The 21,195-nt window shown below is 47.1% G+C and overlaps 1 protein-coding gene and 1 pseudogene across 5 annotated transcripts in view; both read right to left on the reverse strand.

Moving 5' to 3' along the window:
* The window catches only part of Ack-like (activated Cdc42 kinase-like), a 218,140-nt gene that overhangs the window by 76,836 nt on the left and 120,109 nt on the right, over window positions 1-21,195 (reverse strand). For all 5 annotated transcript variants that reach the window (XR_012826587.1, XM_075684160.1, XM_075684158.1 and 2 more), the window contains 5 exons: window positions 15,072-15,221; window positions 14,322-14,513; window positions 10,078-10,175; window positions 9,836-9,962; window positions 9,320-9,469 (listed from right to left, as the gene is read on the reverse strand). Coding sequence is in view for 4 of the 5 variants with exons in the window: in XM_075684160.1 (XP_075540275.1) it covers window positions 9,320-9,469; window positions 9,836-9,962; window positions 10,078-10,175; window positions 14,322-14,513; window positions 15,072-15,221 (717 nt within the window). In the remaining variant the exon portion in view is untranslated. The remainder of the gene's footprint in view (window positions 1-9,319; window positions 9,470-9,835; window positions 9,963-10,077; window positions 10,176-14,321; window positions 14,514-15,071; window positions 15,222-21,195) is intronic.
* LOC142573781 (uncharacterized) lies at window positions 18,048-19,899 on the reverse strand (annotated as a pseudogene).

Below are 21,195 nucleotides of genomic sequence, written 5' to 3' on the forward strand. Positions count from 1 at the left end.
GAGGACGCCGCCAAGACGTGGTTCGAGAATCGAGAAGCCACCTTGACGACATGGGACCTCTTCCGAAGCGGCTTCCTGCAAACATTTCAAAGCGTCGTGCGAAAAGAGCGAGCCCAAGCTCTACTGGAGACAAGAGCGCAGCTGCCGAATGAGACGATCGCGATCTTCACTGAGGAAATGAGCCGTCTGTTCCGCCACGCTGACCCCGAAATGTCCGAGGAGAAGAAAGTACGTCTACTGATGCGTGGTGTAAAAGAGGAACTTTTCGCCGGTATGGTAAGAAGCCCACCAAAGACAGTCGACGAGTTTCTTCGTGAGGCGACGAGCATCGAGAAGACACTGGAATTGCGGAACCGGCAATTCGACCGACGCACCAAGCCAACAAGCTACTCCGGAATTCAATCAATGGCCACGGACGATCTATGCGAGACCATCAGGGCCATTGTGCGCAAAGAACTGCACAAGGTCTTGCCATCGTCGCAGCCTCAAGTGGCCTCGATCGCCGACATCGTGAAAGAAGAGGTGCACCAATCGCTAGGAGTTCCTGAACTGCAACCACAGTTACAGCAGCCCCAGCCAGAAGCGATGACATACGCCGCTGTCGCACGCCGTCCAGGTCCCCCCCCGCGACCACGTCAGGGCCCTGCAACGACGCAATTCCGTCGTCCACCGCCGCCGCCGCCAGCACACCCACCCGTCGCCCAGTGCACCTATGCGAGGAAGACGGACATTTGGCGCGCCCCCGACAACCGCCCGCTCTGCTACCACTGCGGCGAAGCCGGCCATGTGTACCGCCGATGCCCATACCGCGACCTGGGATTGCGAGGCTTCGCCGTCAACGCACAGCGCCTGAGGGAAGGTGAACGACCTTGTGACATCGACGACTACCTCACCGCTACTCAGTGGAGCACTCGACGACCATCGCGTTCGCCATCACCAGGCCGCTACCTGTCGCCGCAGCGCCGACCATACACTGGCCCAGTCCGGGGCCGGTCAGCGAGCCCATATCTGGAAAACTAAAAGCAGCAACCGATGGAGGTGCGGTTGCTGTTCGTCGAACTGACGAAGATCCTCCGCCGCCGACGAAGACGACGAAGAAACGATCTCGACGACATAACAATGACACGCCGCCGTCCCGACGAAGTCAGGAAGGCAAGACTACACCGACGAACAACGACTTGACGACGCGACGTTCCAACTTCAGTTCAACATGACGCAGCCGTGATCCGACGCCACGACCTAACCGCAATGCCAGACAAACAACCACCGACCTCGACGTGCTTCTCGACGGCCACGCAGTCACCGCCTTAGTAGACACAGGAGCCGATTACTCCGTCATGAGTGGACCCATCACCGCGCAGTTGAGGAAAGTTAAGACTGCATGGGAAGGCCCTCAAATTCGGACCGCTGGTGGACACCTGATTACGCCGACTGGGATCTGCACGGCAAGAATTACCGTTCATGACCGGACTTACCCTGCCACTTTCGTTATCCTCCAACAGTGTTCACGAGACGTCATTCTCGGCATGGACTTCCTGAATCAACATGGTGCAGTCATCGACCTGAAGTCGAAATCGATAACGCTGTCACAAGATCAAGCGATACCGCCGGAGAGCTGTCGTGGTCACCACGCCTTGAGTGTGCTCGAAGATCAAGTGAGCATCCCGCCGCGTTCCAGCATTATTATTTACGTCGGCACTGAAACACCCGCTGAATTAGAAGGCGTCATCGAGGGCGACCAACATTTACTGCTCGACCGTGAAATTTGCGTCGCAAGAGGGATCGCTCGACTCCACGGAGGGCAAGCGGAAGTTATGCTAACCAACTTCAGCCAAGAGTTCAAGCACGTCAACAAGGGCACGGCAATCGCATATATCGAGGAAATTGTGGAAACCAGCAATGCCTTTGTCCTCTCGGATTCAGCCGCATCTACCCCGATGAGCATTATCCCCGAACCTGACTTCGACGTGAATCCAAGTCTTCCTGTGAGTAAGCAGCAACAGATCAAAAGTCTTCTCAGACGATACAAAGACTGCTTTTCGACGTCATCGAGGATTCGACAAACACCAGTTCCAAAGCATCGCATAATAAACAAAGAAAGCGCTCGACCACTCCGCCAGAGCCCTTACCGAGTTTCGACGCGAGAATGTGAAGCTATTAGGCAACAAGTCGACGAAATGCTGCGCGACGACATCATCCAGCCATCGAAAAGCCCGTGGGCCTCTCCTGTAGTCCTGGTAAAGAAAAAGGACGGAACCCTACGCTTCTGCGTCGATTATTGTCGACTGAACAAGATCACGAAGAAGGATGTGTACCCCCTTCCACGGATAGACGACGCATTGGATCGGCTCTGCAATGCTAAATACTTGTCGTCGATGGGCCTCAAGTCTGGCTACTGGCAAATAGAAGTCGACGAGAGAGATCGCGAAAAGACTTGCCTTCATCACGCCAGACGGCCTCTACGAGTTCAAGGTCATGCCATTCGGACTATGCTCGGCGCCTGCAACGTTTCAGCGCGTCACGGACACGGTGTTAGCCGGACTGAAGTGGCAGACGTGCCTTGTTTACCTGGATGACGTCGTTGTCTTCGCCGGAAATTTCGACGATCAGCTTAGGCGGCTTGCGACAGTGTTAGAAGCCATCAAATCATCAGGGCTCACTCTGAAGCAAGGTTTCAGTACGGGCTAGTTGGTATTCCATGTTGTGGAATACTCTGAAGCTGGAAAAGTGCCGTTTCGCTTACGATGAGCTTTTGTTCCTAGGCCACGTGATCAGCAAATCAGGAGTACACCCCGACCCACAGAAGACAGCTGCCATCGCAAAGTTCCCGCAGCCAACTGACAAGAAGGCAGTGCGCAGATTCCTTGGCATGTGTGCCTACTATAGGCGCTTTGTCAAGGACTTTTCATGCATCGCGGAGCCGCTAACACATCTAACCAAATGTGATGTCACGTTCAAGTGGGAAACGCCTCAGGCCAAGGCATTTCAAGAACTCAAACGACGCATGCAGTCGCCGCCGGTACTTGCACACTTCGACGAGGACGCCGATACCGAAATCCACACTGACGCCAGTAGCCTAGGCCTCGGTGCCATCCTAGTCCAGAGGAAAGAAGGACTTGAAAGGGTGACATCGTATGCTAGCCGGTCGCTGTCAAAAGCGGAAAGCAACTATTTTACGACTGAAAAGGAATGCCTCGCCATTATTTGGGCTACAGCTAAATTCTGCCCTTACCTCTATGGCAGGCCATTCAAAGTCGTCAGTGACCATCACGCACTGTGTTGGCTAGCTAACTTAAAGGACCCTTCAGGACGGCTGGCGCGGTGGAGCCTCAGACTGCAAGAATATGACGTCACGGTAATATACAAGTCCGGAAGAAAACACTCCGACACCGACTGCTTATCGCGCGCCCCCATCGATCCCCCGGCGCAAGACGACGAGGACAACGACGCCTTCCTTGGGATAATAAGCGTGGAAGACTTCACTAAACAGCAACGAGCCGACCCGGAGCTAAAAGGCCTCGCCGAGTATTTGGAAGGGAACACCGACGTTGTCCCTAGGGCATTTAAGCGTGGGTTGTCTTCGTTCACGCTACAAAACAACCTGCTCGTGAAGAAGAACTTCTCACCAGTCCGCGCCAGCTACCTCCTTGTTGTACCGTCAGCGCTGCGTCCAGAAATACTGCACGCCCTACACGACGATCCAACCGCTGGGCACCTCGGATTCTCCCGGACGCTGTCGAGAATACAGGAAAGGCATTACTGGCCGCGTCTGACCGCCGACGTCGCCCGTTACGTCAAGACATGCCGAGACTGTCAACGATGCAAGACACCACCGACAAGGCCAGCAGGATTACTACAGCCGACCGAACCTCCTCGCCGACCATTACAGCAGATTGGGATGGATTTGTTAGGGCCGTTTCCGATATCAACATCCTGGAATAAGTGGATCGTCGTGGCGACGGACTATCTCACCCGTTTTGCTGAAACTAAAGCTCTACCAAAAGGCAGCGCAGCCGAAGTGGCGAAATTTTTCGTGGAGAACATCCTGCTGCGACATGGTGCCCCAGAAGTCCTCATCACCGACAGAGGAACGGCTTTTACAGCAGAGCTCACCCAAGCCATTCTGCAGTACAGCCAGACAAGCCACAGGAGGACAACTGCCTACCATCCGCAGACGAATGGTCTCACGGAGCGCCTGAACAAGACCCTCGCCGACATGCTAGCAATGCACGTCGACGTCGAACACAAGACGTGGGACGCGGTCCTGCCGTACGTAACCTTTGCGTACAACACGGCGGTGCAAGAAACAACACAGATCACGCCGTTTAAGCTGGTTTACGACAGGAACTCGACGACGACGCTTGACGCCATGCTGCCGCACGTAACTGACGAAGAGAATGTTGACGTCGCTAGCTATCTCCAGCGCGCCGAAGAAGCCAGACAGCTCGCCCACCTGCGAATCAAGAGCCAGCAGAGGACCGACAGCCGACACTACAACCTCCGACGACGCTTCGTCGAGTACCAACCTGGCGACCGTGTTTGGGTCTGGACCCCGATACGCCGACGAGGACTCAGTGAGAAACTACTCCGACGCTATTTCGGACCGTACAAGGTCATCCGACGTATTGGCGCTCTGGACTATGAGGTCGTGCCAGACGGCATTTCGCATTCACAGCGGCACCGCGCACGATCTGTGGTGCGCCTTAAACCCTTTTACGGACGCTGACAAACTTCGCCATTTTTGTTCTTTTCTTTGCTACGAGTGCTTTTGTTTATTACCTTCGTTTGTTTGCAGCATTGGGTCGATGCTTTTTAAGAGGGGGTATTGACACGTGTACTTATCTTTATCGGGCGACCATGTTTCGCCACTTAACAAATGTAATCGCACAGCGAGGGACGCGCCTGCACGTATCCGATGTTTCTGGAAAGTTATCGATGCTTCTACCCGGCTGTCTGTTGTCGCCGAACCTTGTGTTATCTGATTCCATCGCGTAACGCGAATGGTGTAGAACATTGTGGAAGGCACGCGGGTCCGAACGATTAGTCTGGAACATTCGACGACTGCTCTATAAAAGCCGACGCGCTTGACCCGCTGATCAGTTTTCCGACGATCGCCGACCGTGTTCGCCGCTATCGTTGTGCTATAAGTGTAGCCTGTTTTGTGGGCACAGGTTCACCCAATAAAAGCTAGTTTTGTATTCCACCGTACTGCTTCTTTCTTCACCGTCACTACCACGTGACAGTATTGAACTTGGCTATATCGAACTATTTCGCGATCACTGCCCTGTTCGATACATCGAGGTTCGACTGTACTTATTTTTTGTTGGAATAGACTCCACTTCCGAATGGTGTTAGGGTTACGGTGCGGCATTACCCTGCGTCCTTTCATGCTACGACTACTTTCATTTCGGAACGTTATGGCGATGTTAGGCGTTCGGCATGACGGCCGCTTCGAGAGACAAGTAATTTCGATGGCCGAGCAGCTGGAAAACGCTCATGGTTATATTGCGCTCAGTTTTACAAACACGATATTAAGGAAGGACAGGACGTGGACGGACGAAGCGCAACTCCGTTTGCGCTTCGTCCGTCCACGTCCTGTCCTTCCTTAATATCGTGTTTGTAAAACTGAGTGCAATATAACCATGAACGTTCACCAACTAGCCCCCTTCATTGCTTTACTAAATGGGAAACGCTGCCGTGGCTCGGCAGGTTGGTGTTAATGAGAACGATTTTCGAATGGTGGCACCAATGGGAGGCCTTTGTAAATGCACAGCTGGTCGGAAGGGCCTCATAGTGTCCTGGTACTGTCCCAGAATGAAATATTTGTGCGGCCTTTTACATGATTCCAGGAGGTGAGCTTCACCACAAACATAGATGCTCTCTCCACTTACCCCATCTAGCCTCTGCAAGTGAAATTCCTTCCCTGCGTTGTCCCATACTGGACCTCGAGGATCGTGTGATGCGCACGTCACGAGCCCCGCCTTAATTTTTTTTTTCTGCGCTTTTCTTGGCGCGGCACACTTCCGCTGACGGCGTTGCGTGTGAGCTGTTGCGATTGTCTTGTTTTGCGCAGCAAACGATTTTGCACGCTGTGCACAAGGACACCTGACTAGCGGTATAATAAGTCTGTGTTACACGAATACTGAGGCAGACACAAGCAAATCACAGAGCATGATCCTGCGCTGGAGCACAGTAGAAAATGACATAGTTTAGTTATCTGCGCGTGCGACTGGACGTCGTGGGAACAAGCAGACGAAACGGAAGTACATCTCTCTTGCTGCAGTGCGTAGTAAAACAAAAAGAGGCAGACGTTCGTTTTGTGTGTTTTATTATTTCTCTAAGCTGTCCCTAAGAAGTCATGTGTCACCACGAGCGACATCGCAGCACAAACACATGTATGTAGGTGCACTAGCACATGTACATCTTCCTCCAGCTTGGAGTATGGCGGCCTCGAGAAGAAGGGAAAACGGCGTTCGATTTGAAATTTCAGATCTTTCCGCTGCGCGTAGCGATATAATACTTTGCAAACATGATCATTATCACGCAATGTATGCTCTGTGATTGTCAGCTCAATATGGCCAGACCTGGGCCCTTTAAGAAATATTTCATCTCAAAGGAGCCTGATGGCACGACCACTTGATTCTCAGGTGATCACTTTCGAAAATAGTTTCGGAGACTTGACTCGCTTCAGCACCGCTCATAATTGGCACTGATAACAAGCTTGACACAGAGCCAGAAACAGTTGTCGGGGATGTTTTAGGTGCCGAGTCACGCGAAATTGATCGCCTGAGAATACCACCCAAGGCAAGCTCCGTCTCCTCCTCAGGAGATGACGATAAGTGAAGAGAATGTGTTACCGAATTGATTCCTTAAATAAAGGTGCCATTTCTCTTTCCATTCATCTCGCGTTACATTTGTGGTTTTATGTTTTTTTATCTCGCAGGCTGAAAAATCAACCTTCATGCTACAATTGTGGTCGCATCATATTCGATTAAATACAGTATATTAGCGGAAAATTTTGACGCACCCACTCAGTAGGAATCGTTGTGGCGCTGAAGGGGCCCGAGCAACCCAAGATGCATGCTGTTGTTTTACTATTGCATAGTATCTTAAGATGGCAACTGAAATGAAATTGAGCTGGTGGGCCAGGTTGGATAATAATGCTCATTTCGTGCCCGCTGCAGCACGGAACAGCACCATGTTCGGGCTATCGACAAAGGTTAGAGAATATGATATTTTCAAATATGAATCGAACATGCATAGTAAGCATCAAATATCAAATAGAATATAGAATAGTCAAACACAGGTGTACATATTTATAAAAGGAATAATTATATCAGTAAAATTAGGTATCACACTTGTACCGACTAGTGAGAAAAGAACAGCTTTCTATCACAGATAATAAGCATCAGTTTTAAACACAAGATCACAAATTGTCAATAACACAACTGCAAAAATAGTCTCTCAACGTCTTTAGAGCCTGGTTGCAAACAAGCTTTTCAAGAATGAATGGCGGCTGTATGATTATCATTCCAAAAATGCTAGATAACTAGTTGTTAAAAAGAAGATCCAAATTTCTGAAAAGAAGAGAAAAAAAAAGAGCTGCTGCAGAAATTGTGTGCCCTAGACGCATATAAAAGGGCTCATTCCAAATAGAACATCACTAATTGTAGCATAAAAGATAAAAATGCCACATGACTATACTGCAAGAAACACTAAATTACAGACTACAAGCACAAATCACTGGTTTTCATGTATCAGGTGTGTAAGGTATTTGAGGACCACTACTTGCTATCGCCATAAACATTACCATTCTCATTCCATCTTTCTAAGCACTTTACTTCATCCACACCAACTGCTCTGTCATCCATCCAGCCCATATATTCCAGGGTACCAGCTTTCAGTCTGACGTGGGAGATTACTCCGTAAGTTCGCATTGTCTTCTCCCACGCCGACCACATCGACTTGAAGATGGCCGCTTTCTTGAATGTTGAGAAATCCTTTGTTTTTGGTGTGAGACCAGAGATTTTGGTCAATAAAATCTGTGAAAAAGATAAATAGGCGCTGCCAGTGGTCAGATGCTATTCAGGTGGTTGAGATTCTCCAGCACGTGGAGGTCATGATGAGTGAGAATGCTGAGAAATTGATTATGGGCACTGCGAAGCGGCTTTGAGTGGCAGAGTTAATATTCAAGCACTCTATGCACGATTTCATTAGGCGCCACTCCAAGGTATCAGACTGTCTTACGCGACACGAGAATGTCTGGTTATGAGCTTCTGTAGTCACGTCACCCTTAATGTAGCTTCCTAGTTCCGAATATCTAAACCTGTACACTGCTATGCATGACAGGCATCATTGAGAACAAGACTAACAAGCAGCCACACAATAATAAAAACTCTATAAAGGCTGCTATTGTGGAGTCATCATTATGTCCTCTAAATACCTCGTAAACCCAGTATGACACCGTCGCAATACCGGAAACACCGTTTGCATTACCCATTTTGTTCCTACACTGCATGAAAAGCTTTTGTTGTTGTCCTAATAATCTGTGGTACTTTGTTTAGCAGACGGAGAGCAGTAACCATACTTTAACAGTCAGTAGTAGCAAAAGGCTTGATTAGCTTTGATATTTGTACGTACCGAATATTTCACTTTCGAATACAAAGAATTTGTGTGTAATATTCTATTCGTATTTGAAATTTTAAATATTAGCCCACCGCTAGTTATTGACTACAAAATGTGCACAGTATGTTTCCAACGGCACTACACCCCATGCGGTGTGAAACAGATAGGTGAAGACGCTTATCGCAATACGGTTCACAGCATTAGCTGTGAACACAGCCAATGCTGTGTTCACATTTTCATGTGAGAAAGGTGGGTGAGTTTTGTGGGTACGCTGTGGCAAAAGGCAGTTACTGTTCTCGATCGCGTGTGCCTTGCTCCTTTTCTTGTTTGCATGAGATCTCGTGGCCAGAAAACGTATGACACGATCGCAGTCTGGCGACGTATTGAACACTGGTGCGGAAATATTGTGTTTTCCAAGAATGTATGAACCGGCAAGAAAGAAGTGTAACTGTATTGGGTACTCTTTTGTGTTCTTGATACCGAACAATGTGACCAGGAAATAATATGAACATTTATTAAGGAGGTTCTAAAAAAAGGCAGCATAAACAAAATTTCTAGCTGAGGCAGAGATGCTTACAGTGCGTTTCTAAATTCAAGACTTCCACAGAGAACCACATCAGTGAAAAAAAGTAACAACTGAATAGGTAAGAAAGTAATTTGGGTTGCAGTGATGACTTTTATAGGGGTCACTTACATCAGGCAACATTTGAAGTATTTCAGAAAACCTTGGCCGCTTGTTTGGGTCGTGCTGCCAGCATTTTAGCATCAGTGTGTAGTAATCCTTAGGACAGCAGTCAGGCTGCTCCAGCCTCTGCAGATTTGGCTCGTCTATCGCTTCCAATATCTGTCAACACACAAAACACTAATGACTGTGCTGACTCTGACAAAGATAGGAGCCAGGAATAGGTTCTTATGCTCTGATAATAACCAAAAGACTTTTTGTCATGAATGTTTGAGAATAGCCAGGTACAAAAGCTGGGGAAGAAATAACATGAAGTGGAAGGTGCAAACAGCAAGTCACTAGGTGCTAATTATATGGCAGCTCCTACTATGTTAACACTGTGATAAACATGCATCCTCTGGTGGAACAAGCAGCAGCACTACTGCTACTGGAAAAATGAAAGCATTACCTCCAGCTGTATGAGTCAAACTCTTTAGCACAATGTAGCTGTTTGATGTTGGCCAGTACCTGAAATGAAAATGTGCTCACCTGTTGGCCAGTCAATGCAGCCCAGGGCTGAAATCCGTAGCTGAACATTTCCCACAAGGTTACACCATATGCCCACACATCAGATGCTGATGTGAATCGCAGGAAGTTAATACATTCTGGAGCACACCTGTTGAGAGATTGCATGAAAAGCCATACGGAAATGAACGTACAAAAACTATTTGAAGCTATCAGCATACTCTGCAATGAAGTTACCAATCTGCCAGCAAAGGGTTTATGCTTACCATGCAATTGGGAGCTTGAGATTAACATTGAAGTTTGTCTGGTAGTAGTCTTTGCCTACACCAAGTGCTCGAGAGAGGCCAAAGTCACTAATCTTTACCTGAAGAGGAAGAACAAAATTAGTGATTTCATTAATGCAGCTCTACCACTAGTACAGTAAAACCTCAATAATTCGAACTCAGTTCACTCGAAATTTCAGTTAATTTGAAGAATTCGAACTGTCCCACCATTTTCAATGCAAATTCTACCGGATAATTTGAACAGCCTGCGTAGATCTATCCGGACAATTTGAAGTTTCCAGCCGGCTGGAACGGCAGGAAAGAAGACAGAGGTTATTGAGGCATACGGGAAGACGCATTCATCAAAGAGATCAAGGATCCGTTTCCCAACATATATCCGGATGTCGAAGCCGCTTAAATGAAGTGCCTACAAAATGCAAATGTTACTCATCTTCCCGCGAGCGGCACTGACGTTCCTGTGAAAGGCTGATGAGCTGGCACTGCAGTTGGGCACTGCACTTCAAGTGAAGCAACGTTTGGTTCACCTGTTTTAAACGAAACCACTTTTCCTACCCAATGTTGTGTGGTGAAAGCGGCAGCACGGGCGCAAAGGTTGTTGAATGTGCACAATTTACATGAAGCAGCCTTATTTTATCAGATGATTCCTACTAAAACATTTGCTGCCAAGGAGACCACTGTCTCGGGAAGAAAGCAGCCCAAGGATATAATTACCATCCTATTCGTTGCGTACATGTCTGGAAGCAGCAAGCTTCCATTGCTTGTGGTCGGCAGAGCAGAAAAGCCCCGATGCTTCAAGGACGCGCATCTCCCTCCTAGAGATGCTGTCATTTGCAAACATAAGAAGGCCTGGATGACAGCTGCAATATTCTAGGAGTATGCGCGATTCCTTGACCATAAGTTCACTGCCAGAGGGTGGAAAGTTTTTGTTATCGATAACTGCCCAGTTTACGATGGCATCAAGAACCTGGAAGCCATCAAGATTGCCTTCCTCCCTGTAAACACAACTGCCATATCTCAGCCGATGGACCAGGGAGTGATACTGTAGACGAGGAAGAATTACTGCCACCACCTGTTGAAGCGGATTCTGCTCTGCTATGACAACCGCAAGCAGTATTCAATAGATCTCCTCAGTGCAATTTGCCCGATTGTCTGCACCTGGAAAGAGCTCAAGGCAAATATCATAAGGCGCTGCTTTGAACACGCTACATTTTGTAAACAATGTGGGGAGGACCAGTGTGACACTTACAGCTCTTCCTGCCTAGATGATAAGGGGGACTCGATGTGTACTCGGATCACCAACTCCAGCAGAGAAGATGGCGGCGAACTAGGCTTTGCGGAATATTCGAACATAGAAGCAGATGTTCAAACAACATATGCTGCTGTGGAAGATGAAATCATTGACAGTGTGCCAGTTGGCGATGATGGTGACGATAACAAACCGACCCGCGCACCTGCTTTAGCAGCGGCTATCCATTCCGTGAACATCATCCGCAGCTTTGTTGAGTGCAGCGGTGGTGATATAGATATGCTACATGTTGTGAGCAAACTGGAGAACATGGCACTTTTGGCAGCGAAGAACTACCATGCCAAGCAATTCTGCATCAGTGATTACTTCAGGCAATCTTTCGTGGATATGGAAAACAAATGCGATTTTTTTTCGCGGCAAGTTAATGCTTTTCATGTTTCTTTTGTTTTTTTCAGTTACCTTGAAAATCTACTTTGTTCAAAAAATTTTCAGTCTCTGGTGGCCTTTGAATTATCGAGGCTTTACTGTACAACACAATTGCATTTCTTTGACACATACAGCTGCAACTTGTTTTCAAATGACCCTCTCTCAAAAACAAGAAAGCTAAAAGTCATGGAATCCTTAAAGAAGAAAAGGAAAAGTATGGTGCTTACAGGGAAATTATCATTATACCTATTCTTTAGAATGAAGGCCATGGGCAACAGGCTACCAGTGAAAACAAAACCCAGCCTGGTCCGCAACCATAGTTTCTCACTTTTTTGCTTTATACTCAATCAAGTTCAACAGCTGACACGTTGCCTCTTATTTTACTCTCATTTACTTTGTCTGCAGTCCCCCCAAAAAGCATTTAACCAATGTTTCTACGTGCCACATTTACCCTATCAGTTGCTTCTTAGCATGCTTACTTCGCATACACATAAGTACGAGGGGCATTCGTTAAAGATTTCCCCTGACCCACTTCTATTTACCACAAGATGCTGAAACTGTGCATGTGTAATGATATATCTCTACTGGTAATGTGCCAATTTGCAACTCTGAACTGATAAAGGCCTTTCTTTTGCAAGTGCTGAAGTGGTGCGAGGTGTGATAACGGACCTAGTGAAATATAGAGCAGTCATGAAGTGCCTTTACTTCAAAGGCCGCACACCAAGAGAGATGTGCAATAAGATGAAAGAGGCTTATATGGAGGATTCCCCATCATATGATGTTGTAGTCAAGAACTGTTATCATGAATTCAAATGTGGTCGGACTTTGGTAGAAACGGCTCTAATTGCAAAGTGACTCTACTCCACTATCGATCAACACACGATCCAGCAAGCAGAGGCAACCACTTTAAAAAATCGTCTCGTAACCATTCGATGCATAGCACAAAATTTCAAAATCAATATGGGATCTGTGGAAAAAATCATTCAAGACCATCTTCATGTGTATAAATTATCCACTCGCTAAGTTCAATGGCTGCTCACACCTATCCAGAAGCAGGAACGAGTCGAATACCCTTACACTCTTTTGACGATGTGCCATGGAAACGAGGAGAAATTTTTAGAAAGACTGGTTACAAAGGATGAAAGCTGGGTCCATCACTGTAATCCGGAGTCAAATCAATATAATGGAAGCATCCAGGCTCACCAACTTCAAAGAAGGTACGTGCCCAACCCTTGGCAGGCAAGGTCATGCTCAGTCTTTTGGGACCAGCATGGTGTAGTCTTGATGGATTTCCCCGCAAAGGGTACCACAATTACTGGGGCCCCATACTATGCTTCACTACTGTAAAAATTGCTGGAGGCCATCAAAACCAAGAGACATGGCACATTTACCAAGAGTGTCTGCCTTCTGCAAGACGATGCCCACGTTCACAACTCGCATTTTACCTAGATGGAAGCCCTCTGCTGTGGGTTTGAAATTCTATCGCATCCACATATTCACTCGACCTCGCATTATCAGACTTCTACCTCTTTCCAACAGTGAAGCAATTTTATTGCAATAGAAATGGTCCAAAGGCGATATGGCCACGCACCACATGCTGTGTGTGTGCGTGAAAGCACGCAAGCGGAGTCAACAACCGCCGCTCAATCTGGCATGCGTGAGGTAGGAAGGTGGAGGGCAAACATGCAGTCTCCTGTTGCATGACAGGCTGTGGGGGGATGGGAGGAAGGGAGGGGGGGGTTGAACTCTGGCAGCAACTGCGTATTTCGTGACCAGGTGCAAGAGCAACTGACGATCGCGGCTCAATCTTGTGCACGAAAGGGAGGAAACTGAAGAGGCAGCGCACAAAGGGGGGGGGGGGGGGGTGCAGCTTCTAGTCCACCAGCAACTGCGTACTTTCCATGGTGGCGCACGGTAGTGCGCGCTGTATCTTGAAAGCGATCTGCAGATGGCTCATACCTTTGTGCATGAAATTTTCTTGCCACTGTTTACGTTGAAGCAATAGACAGCGCTGAGGCCACTTTGCTTGCTGCTGCTGCTGCACTTGCTAATGCCGGCGTTTTCACAGCGAGTGTCTGCAGTCATTGAGTGTGATGTGTTCATGTTTTCCTGTGCATGCTGCCACCAAGCTTGTTAATTCAGTTTGTAAGCAAATGTTTCCAAGCTTATACGGCCAATAAAACTACTATCCTTACTTCGTATAACTGTCTACGAATTTGCTATCACAATCAATGCTTCACCTTTTGGGTAAAACTGCAACTTTCTTTTAAGTGCAAGCATTTTGATGCGACCGTTTCCGAACTTACAACATTGATTTTGGAGCAACCTGTTGACTTCTACAAGCATAGTGTTTAATGTCGCAAAATGAGATGGGAGAATTGTGTGTGCCTAGGTGGCACTTATGTAGGGAACAACTAATAACTGTGCCTAGTTTCATTGCTCTCAGTCCACAGAAGGTGGGTCAGGGGTAATGTTTAATGAACACACCTCATACACTCACTAAGAGTTTCACTTAAGCATGCCTTGTTGCTCTTCTGAATGAATTGTTAGAAACCTTGTTCTTGGCAAAGACTAGGATGTTCCGTGCAGCCAGGTCCCTGTGGATGAGGCGCTTGCTCTCCAGATACTGCATGCCATCACAGATCTGCATGGCAAAGTCACAGAGTGCCATCACCGGGAAGCTGGGCCGCAGAGAAGCCTCCTTCAGGCACTCCAGCAGTGATCGCAGAGGTGCCAACTCGGTCACCTGCATTCCATCACCCGCAAGTCACGGTTACACAGATTGTGTCTGTTGTCATTCAGCAACACGTAAGGAATCTTGCTCACCAAGAAATGTAAAGCAAATAAACTGCAGCCAGATGTTTTTTAACAACTAATTGAATGGTTATCGCACAGGGTAAGTATGAAAATATAATAATATTTAAAAATTTTAATGTCCGGAATATGAAAAAAAAAAACTGCAAACAGGGCAAGTTGGACTAGATTCATTGTGAGAAAGGCATATTAGGGATTGGAACACCAGCATGGAAAGACCCTTGTATTTTTACGCTTAGTGTCATTGTTTTTGTTGTAACTTCAAAATGAACCTTCAGTAACAACCATATGAGGCGAAAAGACAGTTAAACAAAACAATAGTAAAAGAAGAAATACCAGCTGCTTGACAAAAAATTATGCGTAACCATGGACCATCAGAGCACACCTACATTGATCCTGCACCTGAATGAGTGCTTGAAAATTATGAAACAACCAACCAGGTACCAAGTTAGTGTCACAATACTAGGACATCTGCAAGCATTCCACTCACCAGCATGAGAGACACGGTGTCCAAAACAACCCCATAGAGCCGGACAATGTGTTCGTGGTCAATGGTGTGCATAATGACAGCTTCTTTGAGGAACTCCATGGGGTTGTTTTGCATTTGATCCTTGCTCAGACACTTGATGGCCACCTGGATCTGCAGATAAGAAGTACACGCTGTCAGTGCACGACTGCAATACGGACTGCTGCAGCTGCTCAGTATAAACTGACGGAAGGCCACCTTGGCACAAACACAAGAAAGGACCAGTGCAGTTCATGGGAGGTACATTACCAATGCTACAGGTGTCTGTCTTTGTGATCAGCGTTTCAGTAGTGAAACCACCAATCAAGAGGGTAAAGCAGCCAAGGGGATTTATTTTGCCTGGTGTCTGTCTGAGATGACTACTGCCTGTCTTATGCAACCTAAAAGTAAATTTCTATGCAAAAGGTAGCACAAGATGCTGAATTATCACTGCAACATGTCAGCTATATCAGCAATGACGTGCCAGATATGCAAAAACTGTCATTGACATGGCTGCTGGAACAATTGAACAATCACAAAAAGTGGGAGCGCGTTGTTGCTTCAAAGGCTATTTTGGAGAATTTTTTGTAATACTCAGACTTTTGTCCCAAATTGACAAAATGAATAAGACCTGGATTTAAATGTAGGAGCTCTGTCCCACAATTTCACGCAATGAGTCTGCAAAAAAGTTGGAGAGGGTGTATCGGGACCACTCTCTCCACTCGAAAGGGCTCAGTTGACCTCTAGTAAGAACTGGATTGCTGTGAAAAGGCATAATTTTATGGATGCACTTTTATGCAACACATTTTTAGCCTTTGTCAAAGTGGAGATTGACAGACATAAAAAAAGATTGTTATAAAATTTCTTGTGAGGAATGGTGCAGAAATTCATCAAATATTGCAAAGGGCCTATGGAGAGGATGCACTAAAGAAATTACTGCATTAAAGTGGGTCCATTTTCAGGAGGGTTGTGAATACCCCAAAAATGATACAGGATTAGGACACCCCTCCACCTAATACAAAGATGAAAACATTGATTATGCGCATTCTCTTGTGCCCAGTGAGAGTCAAACAAGTGTTAGTATGATATCAGAAGTGCTTGGTTTAGGAAAGTCACATGTTCACTGGATATTTACTGAAAATTTGAAAATGAAAACTGGTTGTGCCAAGATGGTGCTGAAACTGCTGACTCCTGAGCAGAAGTTGCAACAAAATATATTGTCACGGTGCCACGAGAGGGACAAAGACGACAATCACCAACAAGATGACAGAGACAATGTAGTGGGGCTAACCTAATATTCGGCCATGCTGATTGTACCGGCCATATCTTCTGCAGAGTAAACAAGTTCTCATTTAACCTTATATCTCTGCACGTTCCATTTTTCGTGGAGGTTTGCATTGATTAGAAAACTTCAGATGACAGCGATAAATTTTAGCGAAGGGTCGTCACCTGCAACAAAACTTGGATTTATGAATACAAAATCCAGCTGAAGTCACAGAGCAAGGTGTGGAATAAGTTAGATGAGCAGAGACCAAAAAAGCCTGGACAAAGAAAAAAATTGGTCATGTTGGGTGTGTTTTTAGACTGCCATGGAATAATTGTGCACCATTCATTTGTGCCTGAAGGTCAAAATGTCAATGCAGCTTTCTATTTGGAGGTCTTGAAGTGACAGAGATTGTGTCCACTGTATGTGCCCAAAGATGCTGGCAGAGGGGTGTTGGAATATGCAGATCTGAACCACGATAATGCCCATGCACACTCTGTATTGATATTAGGCAATTTTTTCCCATGTAATTTTGTCCTTGTGCTGGAACACCCTCCCCACTTGCTAGATTTAGCCCCCTGCAACTTCTTCAAGCAAAGCTTTCTTTGCCTCTTCCGCCACTTCTGCTGCCGGTGCTGCTGCTTTGCATGACATGTAGGGGGGGGGGGGGGGTTCATAGCGTGTATATAATTGCAGGAGCGTGGCAGAGAGGATAGGCGATATGAGAAACTCGTTTGACCCTTTGCACTGCGTGGCATATCCACAATGCCCTATGGAGCTCCCTGGGCATCACCCCAATGCCTTCTTGACAGCTGTAATTATCCGCGACCCCCTTCAGAAGCATTGCAGAAACTGTAGCGCTTACCCTTTTACTAACGTGGAACCGTCCAGAGGGGAAGTAGTATATAGAATGGTAGAGAGGAGCGGGGAGAAAAGGCAGAGAATGGGTAGAACCAATGCAGCCACGGAACTCTTAGCACTCGAATACATATATAGGGGGTGGGGGGAGAGGGAAAAGGCGACCTGAGAAGGCGAGGAAATGCTGTACAATGCAAGTGCCCCTGAAGCACCCCAGCTACTACTAGACATGACAGCGGTTGCGGACAAATTGGAGAAATTCATGTTCAAGGTCTAGTAGAGTATGTTTCTGATATTTCTGAAAAATAAGCACCATGCAAATTTGTCAAGTGGACAAATGATGCATGGTGTGCAGACTCCAAGCCACATTAAGGGGGGAGGCTACCCTTGGATACCAACTTTTTTGTTTATTGAGATATCTTAATGAAATTTTCAGGAGAGACACGTAGCAAAAGTAAGACTCGTGCACATGGTTTTCTCATTCCAGGCCTGGAGAATTTTCAAAAGGTGTTGCAAATGTGAAATTCACTATGACGATTCCCAGATGGATACCTCAGGGCAAGATTTAAAATTTCCTTGCTGAAAAATTTTAGCAGACCATCGAATTTAGTGTTGGCGACTAATATTTTATCAATCAAATTTTGATTAGATATCCCAAATCACAGACACAATATATGAGGGCTTGCCTTGCCCTCAGAAATTTATTCAGATACACAATAAAAAAACTTCTGGAAATTTGATGAGCGGTTACGGAGATATGGCTGGAACAAGCAGCCTCACCAGCCAACAAAGTGATCTTGAGAAAATGGGCTTTGAAAGTTTTGAGCACATATATTGGTCTAAAATGACCCTGCAGCGTAAGTGGACATGTCCTTAGAGGCACTCTCTTCTTTTGCTGCCTTTCCACCTTCTCTTTCGAACGTTTCTTGGCCTTTTTCAAGTGCAGAGAATCTTTCTTGGCTGCCCATTAAATGGCCAGGTGGCCAGGTGTTAGCCCCACTGATGAACATAGCTCTTGGATGGCCCTGTGGCAGCCAGCATTACATTTTAAACTGCCTCATGCAGTGCTGTCTCCACAGCAATCAGTGACGCATGCTGCTCTTTGGGCATCAGGGACCACAGCACAGAGAGAAATGATTCTGATGCATTCTGCGTCTTTGCTCCCAGGCAGCGGTGCAGAAGAGAAGCCTGTGAGAGGTGCTCATAAACAGGTAGCAGTGCTTTTGCAACATAGCCTGGAAGATTGTACCGATGGTTCAGAGGTGGCACACCATCACTCTTGCTGGCGTTATGACGACACCACGAGTCTGCATCCTCAGGGCACAAGTCGTGGTGAGGATCCTCGTCCGTTGACGTCACGTGGTGGTACAATGCCATCATTGCACGCTGCATTGCAGCCACATCGTTGGAATTGTTCCGTAGGGCCCAGCCATAATAGTCAGTCAACTTGTCAATGAGGGCCTTCGTCAGCCTGCCCTTGCCTCCTAAAGACTTGTCCCTTTTCAGTACAATGTTGCGCAGTGCTGTCCCCATCCTCTTCTGGACTTGGTTCAGGCATTCCTCGTTCAAAATGGGGACCAGTACATAAACATTTTCTTGTACAAGGGCAGAGAAGGCGGCACTATCTCCGTCAGACACGAGCGTTGTGTAACGAAAGCTGTGCTTTGGCACGGAACGAGAGAAAAGGATGACAGCTGCCTCAACCCCCATCCTCCCAGACTTGGAGTCGGTGTTTTTCTGGCACACATGATCCTCCTGCCAGCTTGCATAGCCTGGACCTCCAGGCTTTGGTCTTACTTGGCAACCAAGGCACTGGTTCAATAAAACAATGGTGTCCAAGATGAGGCCCATATGACATTCAATTATTGCACCAACTTCAACATGGGATGTGTGGCCATGCTTGTGCCATGTTCCATCAAAGATTAGTGTGATTTCCCCGCTGAAATATGGATCTATTCTTTTGTAGGTGGTTTTCACAGCAGAAGCAGATTCTGCATAGAACTTGTCTATGCACTGTGTCTGCGGTTCCCTGAATTTCTTCAAGTGCTTCTGAAAAGTTTTATGATGCAGGTCACGATGGGACACGTTCATCACTGCCCGAAAGTCACTGAGGGCTGTTTGTCCCTTCCCTATCTGTTCTGTTGCCACAATGGTTCTTAAATTCACGTCAAAGGCCATCGAGTCATCCTGACGAGCAGAGCTCCATGAGATTGCAACTACTCCACAATGTAAACATAGCAGCTCAAGCTTTGTTGCAAGTCCAAGTTGGGTGCCTCCTTGATCCTTCATCCCAGTCACGAAGCACTGCTGGCATGGGGTCCCGGATAGCATGTCACCTAGGGCATCCATTTGCACAAGGATAAATTTTTTGCCTCCACTTCTAGCGGTGGCAGCTTCAGGATCACGCTCTATTGCTTGAAATTTTCAGTCCATCGCTGAAATAGTGCCAAGTTCTCGTTGCACAGCAGCGTGTTTTTTATACGCTGTCTCTTTATCCTCACACATCAGGAAACTTGTTTTCAAGTGCACAGTGGATGACGTGATTGCACTGTCCAAGACAGATGAAAGAGAAGCTGTGGAAGCCACTGTCGATGAGCACAAGACACCAGGCGCACTCGTCACGATAAATTCTTGTGCCAGTGGAGCAGGAGTCACGTTGCTAGAAGTGTCGATGCAACCACGCTCTTGCATAGATGAAGCAGAAGCTGCCCCACAGGAATCATCGGTGCAATAATCGTCAGCGTGCAGGCGAGCTTCGTTATGCGGGCGAGTTTCATAGAACGCTTCCTTGCACCGAACGCATGTAGCATCTTGAGTTTCTTTCGGCGCATTGTGGCCGACCGCACAACAATCGGCAACCATGGTCTTGTAAGGACGGTTGAAAATCGTCTCATAAAGACAGCAGAAACTTGGAGAATATGTGAATGGCTGCAAAGATAGACTACAGCAAGCAGAACACACTAAGGGCGCCAGCGATGGAGGAGCCGAAGCAGACGACAGCCGGACGCATTATGCAGGAGACCACTACATCATCGCACACAGCAGCCAATGGGAGTCGCGGGCTTTCCCTTATCCTTGCGGAGCACGCTCTGCACAATCTCAGCTTCCCGTCTCAGCCTCTGGAAACATGAAAGCTCTGACAAGCCCTCCAATCATGAGCGATTTACACCTCTCCTGCGCTACCGCTGCCACCGCAGTTGGCAGAGAAGAAAAAGCACAAGCATGAGCAAAACAACACCAAAATGGCGGTGCTTGGGGGAGCGGTGGAGAGATGGTGTTCGCGCCAAGAAGGGTATTTCGAGTGCTCGCTCACCACTAGACGGCTGCCGCGGCTCGTTATAAACTTTATTTGAAATAGTTTCACGATGAATTAGATGTTGATATTTACAGAAATGGTAGTTTATAAGACATACTGCCCGAATATGTGGTTTTCCAAAATCGACTTTTTAGAAATTTTTCGGTTTTCAAAGGCCGCGTCCCCCCTTAAGGCACCGTAGCATCTAGGCAACATCACAGCACCGTATAGTCTAGGCATCGCACTTCAATTCAACACTTCTGTGCCTGCCGTGGTAGCTTTGCAGCTATGACATTGCCCGAGGTTGCACGTTCGATCCTGACCGCAGCAGCCACATTTCTGTAGTATTAATCCGTAGTATGCCACTATGGCGAGCCTCAAAAGCCAATTGTAGTTTTGGCATGTACAGTGCCATTATTCAAGTGAAGTTTAACACTTTTGCCTCGATGCAATGTGACGTGTGAGCCAATGAGAATACTGACATGTGTACTTATCTTTACCTGGCGACCACGTTTCGCCGCCTAACAAATGTTATCGCACAGCGCAGGACGCGCCTGCATTTATCCGAAGTTTCTGGAAAGTTATCAATGTTTCTATCCGCTGTCTGTTGTCGCCGAACCTTATGTTATCTGATTTCATCACCTGACGTGAATGGTGTAGAACTTTGTGGAAGGCACGCGGGTCCGAACGAT

This window comes from Dermacentor variabilis, chromosome 3 (genome assembly GCF_050947875.1).
Source record: "Dermacentor variabilis isolate Ectoservices chromosome 3, ASM5094787v1, whole genome shotgun sequence".
Classification (NCBI taxonomy): Eukaryota; Metazoa; Arthropoda; class Arachnida; order Ixodida; family Ixodidae; genus Dermacentor; species Dermacentor variabilis.